At 33.9% G+C, this 7,526-nt stretch overlaps 1 protein-coding gene across 1 annotated transcript in view; it reads right to left on the bottom strand.

The window, feature by feature from the left end:
• Window positions 1–153: 153 nt before the first annotated feature.
• Window positions 154–7,526, bottom strand: part of LOC110441138 (bifunctional 3'-phosphoadenosine 5'-phosphosulfate synthase-like) — a gene marked incomplete at its 5' end in the record, with an annotated part of 23,219 nt that continues 15,846 nt past the window's right edge. The window contains 2 exons of the mRNA XM_021484237.1: window positions 154–2,337; window positions 3,612–3,737. Of these exons, the coding sequence (XP_021339912.1) occupies window positions 2,095–2,337; window positions 3,612–3,737 (369 nt within the window). The remainder of the gene's footprint in view (window positions 2,338–3,611; window positions 3,738–7,526) is intronic.

Here is a 7,526-nt window from a genome sequence, read left to right as displayed (position 1 = left end):
TAGAGTAAACCATGTATAGTGATCTGTGGAGTAAACCATGTATACCGATATGTTGAGTAAACCATGTATAGTGATCTGTAAAGTAAACCATGTTTACCGATCTTTTGTTAAAGACAAATATAAGACTGTATAAATGACAAGTAAGACAAGAGGCTAGTTACCTAGGCTTTAATTTGTAGTTAAATATACCTTTTGGTACCCTCAATATACTTTGTAAACATTTTCATCACATCACATATTTTGAAAATTATAAATTTCTAAAAGGTACAATTATCAACTTCAACTTTGTTCATTATGAAATGATAAACCCAATAAAATACATTATAACTGATTGTAAAAGATCTGTTTAATCATATTTCTCATGATAATAGGTTCATTTGAAGTTTGAATTAAATGTAACTTTATTTCTGTATCATAACAGAACACCTTGTTGGAGCATGATGGAAATGTGGAAAGCACAAATTTGGATTTCTCCTTCAACTAAAAATATCTGAACAAGTAATCAATTTGTATAAATTGTTATTCCACAGTCGATATTTCGATATTGAGAGAGTATATGACAGTGTTATACTGGACAAGGGTATGACGAGCATCTGTAAGGTCCTGCTGCTTCACAGACGTCTCTCTCAACCTGTATCACGTATTTGTTTGTGTAGATCTAACAATACATTGTATACAAAAGGTGTGCCTGTACCTTTATTAAAAAAAAAGTTCACAAAAATAGGAACTTGAAGTTTAAAAAAAATCAAATTAATTCATCTTCAACAAAAATTGATAAAAATGTTTAAAATTTAACAGATATTTTTAATACTTGTGCGGCAACAACGTGTTTTAATACACACACAATGGTTTTTGATATTTTAGTGTTTGGCTTTATGGATTAACAATGACTCACAATTAAATGAGACCTTTGTTCATCTATGCTTTCCTATATAGTAAACAGATATTTTTGTGTTTGACTTTATGGATTAACAATGACTCGCAATTAAATGTGACCTTTGTTCATCTATGCTTTCCTATATAGTAAACAGATATTTTTGTGTTTGACTTTATGGATTAACAATGACTCACAATTAAATGAGACCATTGTTCATCTATGCTTTCCTATATAGTAAACAGAGACCTTTGTTCATCTATGCTTTCCTATATAGTAAACAGATAATTTTGTGTTTGACTTTATGGATTAACAATGACTCACAATTAAATGAGACCATTGTTCATCTATGCTTTCCTATATAGTAAACAGAGACCTTTGTTCATCTATGCTTTCCTATATAGTAAACAGATATTTTTAAAATAACAATAAAAATAACATGAGTTATACAATAAACCAACAACATTTGGTAAATTTGAAAATTTTGGTCCATCAATTCGCATGGTGAGTCACAGGAGTAGCATAAGTAGTTACAACCATAACACAAGTTGTCAAAGGAGTAACACCAGTAGTAACAGGAGTAGCATCAGTAGTTACAACCTTAACAACAGTTGTCACAGGAGTAACACCAGTAGTAACATTAGTTGCATAAGTAGTTACAACCATAACACAAGTTGTCAAAGGAGTAACACCAGTAGTAACATTAGTTGTCACAGCCATAAGACCAGTTGTCACAACCATAACAACAGTTGTCACAGGAGTAATGTTAGTTGTCACAACCATAACACCAGTTGTCACAGGAGTACCACCAAGTATCAAGTGTTACAACAGTAGTCTACATACATTATTTTTTTGTCTACAGTATATCAAATATAAACACAACTGAAACATTTACAGCCAATACAGCCTCACCCAACGATGAGACGAGATGTGAGCGGTTAACAAGTCATCTCATCAGTTCCTGTGGTGTTTCCCAGTTAAACATGATCACTATAACAATACCAACAAAGAAATATCAAAACAGTTAAAAATCACAGCCTCTGATGACCGACAATTCCCATGTCAAATATAAGTATTTTATTTCAGTAAATATGTAAATTCTGGTCCACATGTAAATATCAACCAAGAGTACTAAAGTATTCCCGCAAAAAAATTAAAGCAGTGTTCAAAAGCAGTAAAATGTTCAAAAATATCTATGCCCACAGTAAGTCCCAGTTGCTCTATTTCTGAACTAGCGACTGGTAGTATTCCTTGAGGACGTTCCAGGCTTTTGGTGCCATAAAACCATCAGGGAGATTGCCTCCTTCTCGGGCAATCTTGCGCATTCTAGTGCCCGAGATAAAGTCGAAATCTTCCTTCTTGTCAGGATTAAAGAATGCCATCTGTTTGAGCTTGGTGTTATAGGCAGCCACTCTGAATGGGACTATCTCCAACTGTGTCAGTCCAGGAGCCATTGTCAGTACCTGATAACAAAACAAACAAACAGTTATCACTTGACAACACATTAAAAGACAACAAACATTATAAGCCTCTGACAACAGAACATAGATATCAGTTATCACCTGACAACACCTTAACTGACAACAAACATTATAATCATCTGACAACAGAGCATAGATATCAGTTATCACCTGACAACACGTGAACAGACAACAAACATGATAATCCTCTGACAACAGAGCATAGATATCAGTTATCACCTGACAACACGCGAACAGACAACAAACATTATAATCATTTGACAACAGAGCATAGATATCAGTTATCACCTGACAACACGTGAACAGACAACAAACATTATAATCATTTGACAACAGAGCATAGATATCAGTTATCACCTGAAAACACGTTAACAGACAACAAACATTATAATCACCTGACAACAGAGCTTAGATATCAGTAATCGCCTGACAACACGTTAACAAAGACAACAAACAACAGAGCATAGATATCAGTTATCACCTGACAACATGTTAACAGACAACAAACATTATAATAACCTGACAGCAGAGCATAGATATCAGTTATCACCTGACAACATGTAAACAGACAACAAACATTATAATAACCTGACAACAGAGCATAGATATCAGTTATCATCTGACAACACCTTAACTGACAACAAACATTATAATCCTCTGACAACAGAGCATAGATACCAGTTATCACCTGAAAACACGTTAACAGACAACAAACATGATAATCCTCTGACAACAGAGCATAGATATCAGTTATCACCTGACAACACATTAACGGACAACAAACATTATTATCATCTGACAACAGAGCATAGATATCAGTTATCACCTGACAACACCTTAACTGACAACAAACATAATAATCCTCTGACAACAGAGCAAAGATATCAATTATCACCTGAAAACACGTTAACAGACAACAAACATTATAATCACCTGACAACAGAGCATAGATATCATTTATCACCTGAAAACACGTTAACAAAGACAACAAATATTATAAACATCTGACAACACTGCAAAGATATCAGTTATCACCTGACAACAAACATTTTAATCACCTGACAACAGAGCATAGATATCATTTATCACCTGACAACACGTGAACAGACAACAAACATGATAATCCTCTGACAACAGAGCATAGATATCAGCTATCAAATGACAACATTGAATACATATACTCCAGATTTTTTTGTCTAATAGGACACAGATATAAGCACTGTTAGATCATTAACTTGTACATGGAATAGCGTTACCTTAGAACCATGTGTGTGATCAAACAGATCTCTGCTCCCGTCAGGGTGTGGCATTCCCGCTGGGTCCCGACCCACTATGTAGAAGTTGGCTCCCGTAGACATTCGGGCTTTGGCATGCCATTGTACCTGCAATGAAATACAAGGTCAGTGTTATACTGTATTAAAGGTATTCCTACTCAATAGTTAAACACACGAGTTAATTTCATGTTTTTATGTATTTTGTCTATCTTGTACATAGTATATCATGTGATTTGTGGTGGACTGTTTGTGATCTTTTGCTCCCAACACATGTTAAGCTACTTTCTTACTTCTGAAAAAATGAGACTTTTTGTGTGATGGACTCAAGTGTTTACCTTCACACAAACAGTGTACCGATAAAATTATAGACCAAAGAGGTTTCTTAACTCAGCCAACTTTGTATGTAGCTATAATAGACAAGACATATATGTAAAACAAATTTAATATTTCAAACAATTTTCATGTGTGTTGAATTTACATCTTAAATCTTAGTTAACTACATGCATAAGCTAAATTTTAATTTTTCTGTAAATGACACTCAAAAATTTCACATTTTGTCTCAAGTTTTCCTTTAACAAATGATATGCATAAAAACAATACACACTAGTACAAACACTTAGTAGAAGATTCCCTGTGAAAGTATAATCTTCAACCTTAAAAACTCAAAAATGTGTACTCAATACACTATGTGATGTAGATGTGTACTCAATACACTATGTGATGTAGATGTGTACTCCACACCCTATGTGATATAGATGTGTACTCAATACACTATATGATGTAGATTTGTACTCAATACACAATGTGATGCAGATGTATACTCAATACACTATGTGATGTAGATGTGTACTCAATACGCTATGTGATGTAGATGTATACTCAATACACTATGTGATGTAGATGTGTACTCAATACACAATGTGATATAGATGTATACTCAATACACTATGTGATGTAGATGTATACTCAATACGCTATGTGATGTAGATGTGTACTCAATACACTATGTGATTTAGATGTGTACTCAATACACTATGTGATGTAGATGTATACTCAATACGCTATGTGATGTAGATGTGTAATCAATACACAATGTGATGTAGTTTTTACTCAATACACTATGTGATATAGATGTATACTCAATAAACTATGTGATATAGATGTATACTCAATACGCTATGTGATATAGATGTATACTCAATACGCTATGTGATGTAGATGTGTACTCAATACACGATGTGATATAGATGTGTACTCAATACACTATGTGATATAGATGTGTACTCAATACACTATATGATGTAGATTTGTACTCAATACACAATGTGATGCAGATGTATACTCAATACACTATGTGATGTAGATGTGTACTCACTACACTATGTGATGTAGATGTGTACTCAATACACTATGTGATGTAGATGTTTACTCAATACACTCTGTGATGTAGATTTTTACTCAATACACTCTGTGATGTAGATTTTTACTCAATACACAATGTGATGTAGATGTGTACTCAATACACTATGTGATGTAGATGTATACTCAATACACTATGTGATGTAGACGTGTACTTGTACTCAATACGCTATGTGATATAGATGTTTACTTCATACACTATGTGATGTTGATGTATACTCAATACACTATGTGATGTAGACGTGTACTTGTACTCAATACACTATGTGATATAGATGTTTACTTCATACACAATGTGATGTAGATTTGTACTCAATACACTATGTGATGTAGACGTGTACTCAATACGCTATGTGATGTAGATGTGTACTCAATACACTATGTGATGTAGACGTGTACTCAATACGCTATGTGATGTAGATGTATACTCAATACACTATGTGATGTAGACGTGTACTCAATACGCTATGTGATGTAGATGTGTACTCAATACGCTTAGTGATGTAGATGTGTACTTGTACTCAATGTGATGTATATGTGTACTCAATACACAATGTGATGTAGATGTGTACTCAATACACTATGTGATGTAGACGTGTACTTGTACTCAATACACTATGTGATGTAGATGTGTACTCAATACGCAATGTGATGTAGATGTGTACTCAATACACAATGTGATGTAGACGTGTACTTGTACTCAATACGCTTAGTGATGTAGATGTGTACTCAATACGCTTAGTGATGTAGATTTGTACTCAATACACAATGTGATGTAGATGTGTACTCAATACACTATGTGAAGTAGATGTGTACTCAATACACTATGTGAGGTAGATGTGTACTCAATACACTATGTGATGTAGAGGTATATACTCAATACACTATGTGATGTAGATGTATACTCAGTACACTATGTGATGTAGATGTGTACTCAATACTCAATGTGATGTACATGTGTACTCAATACTCAATGTGATGTAGACGTGTACCTGTACTCAATACACTATGTGATGTAGATGTATACTCAATACGCTATGTGATGTAGATGTGTACTCAATACACAATGTGATGCAGATGTGTACTCAATACACAATGTGATGTAGATGTGTACTCAATACGCTTAGTGATGTAGATGTGTACTCAATAAGCTTAGTGATGTAGATTTGTACTCAATACACAATTTGATGTAGATGTGTACTCAATACACAATGTGATGCAGATGTGTACTCAATACACAATGTGATGTAGATGTTTACTCAATACACTATGTGAAGTAGATGTGTACTCAATACACTATGTGAGGTAGATGTGTACTCAATACACTATGTGATGTAGATTTGTACTCAATACTCAATGTGATGTAGATGTGTACTCAATACTCAATGTGATGTAGACGTGTACCTGTACTCAATACACGATGTGATGTAGATGTATACTCAATACACTATGTGAAGTAGATGTGTACTCAACACACTATGTGATGTAGATTTGTACTCAATACACTATGTGATGTAGATGTATATACTCAATACAATATGTGATGTAGATGTTTACTTAATACACTATGTGATGTAGATGTGTACTCAATACTCAATGTGATGTAGATGTGTACTCAATACTCAATGTGATGTACATGTGTACTCAATACTCAATGTGATGTAGACGTGTACCTGTACTCAATACACTATGCGATGTAGATGTATACTCAATACACTATGTGATGTAGATGTATACTCAGTACACTATGTGATGTAGATGTGTACTCAATACTCAATGTGATGTTGATGTGTACTCAATACTCAATGTGATGTAGACGTGTACCTGTACTCAATCCCCTATGTGATGTAGATGTATACTCAATACACTATGTGAAGTAGATGTGTACTCAATACACTATGTGAGGTAGATGTGTACTCAATACACTATGTGATGTAGATTTGTACTCAATACACTATGTGATGTAGATGTATATACTCAATACAATATGTGATGTAGATGTTTACTTAATACACTATGTGATGTAGATGTGTACTCAATACTCAATGTGATGTAGAGTAGATGTATACTCAATACACTATGTGATGTAGATGTTTACTCAATACACTATGTGATGTAGACATGTACTTGTACTCAATACGCTATGTGATGTAGATGTGTACTTATACTCAATGTGATGTAGATATGTACTCAATACTCAATGTGATGTAGATGTGTACTCAATACTCAATGTGATGTAGACGTGTACCTGTACTCAATACACTATGTGATGTAGATGTATACTCAATACACTATGTGATGTAGATGTGTACTCAATACTCAATGTGATGTAGATGTGTACTCAATACGCTATGTGATGTAGATGTGTACTTATACTCAATGTGATGTAGATATGTACTCAATACTCAATGTGATGTAGATGTGTACTCAATACTCAATGTGATGTAGATGTGTACTCAATACACTATGTGATGTAGA

Source organism: Mizuhopecten yessoensis, unplaced genomic scaffold, assembly GCF_002113885.1.
Source record: "Mizuhopecten yessoensis strain PY_sf001 unplaced genomic scaffold, ASM211388v2 scaffold715583, whole genome shotgun sequence".
NCBI classification, from domain to species: Eukaryota; Metazoa; Mollusca; class Bivalvia; order Pectinida; family Pectinidae; genus Mizuhopecten; species Mizuhopecten yessoensis.
This window is presented reverse-complemented; position numbering and strand designations above follow the sequence as displayed.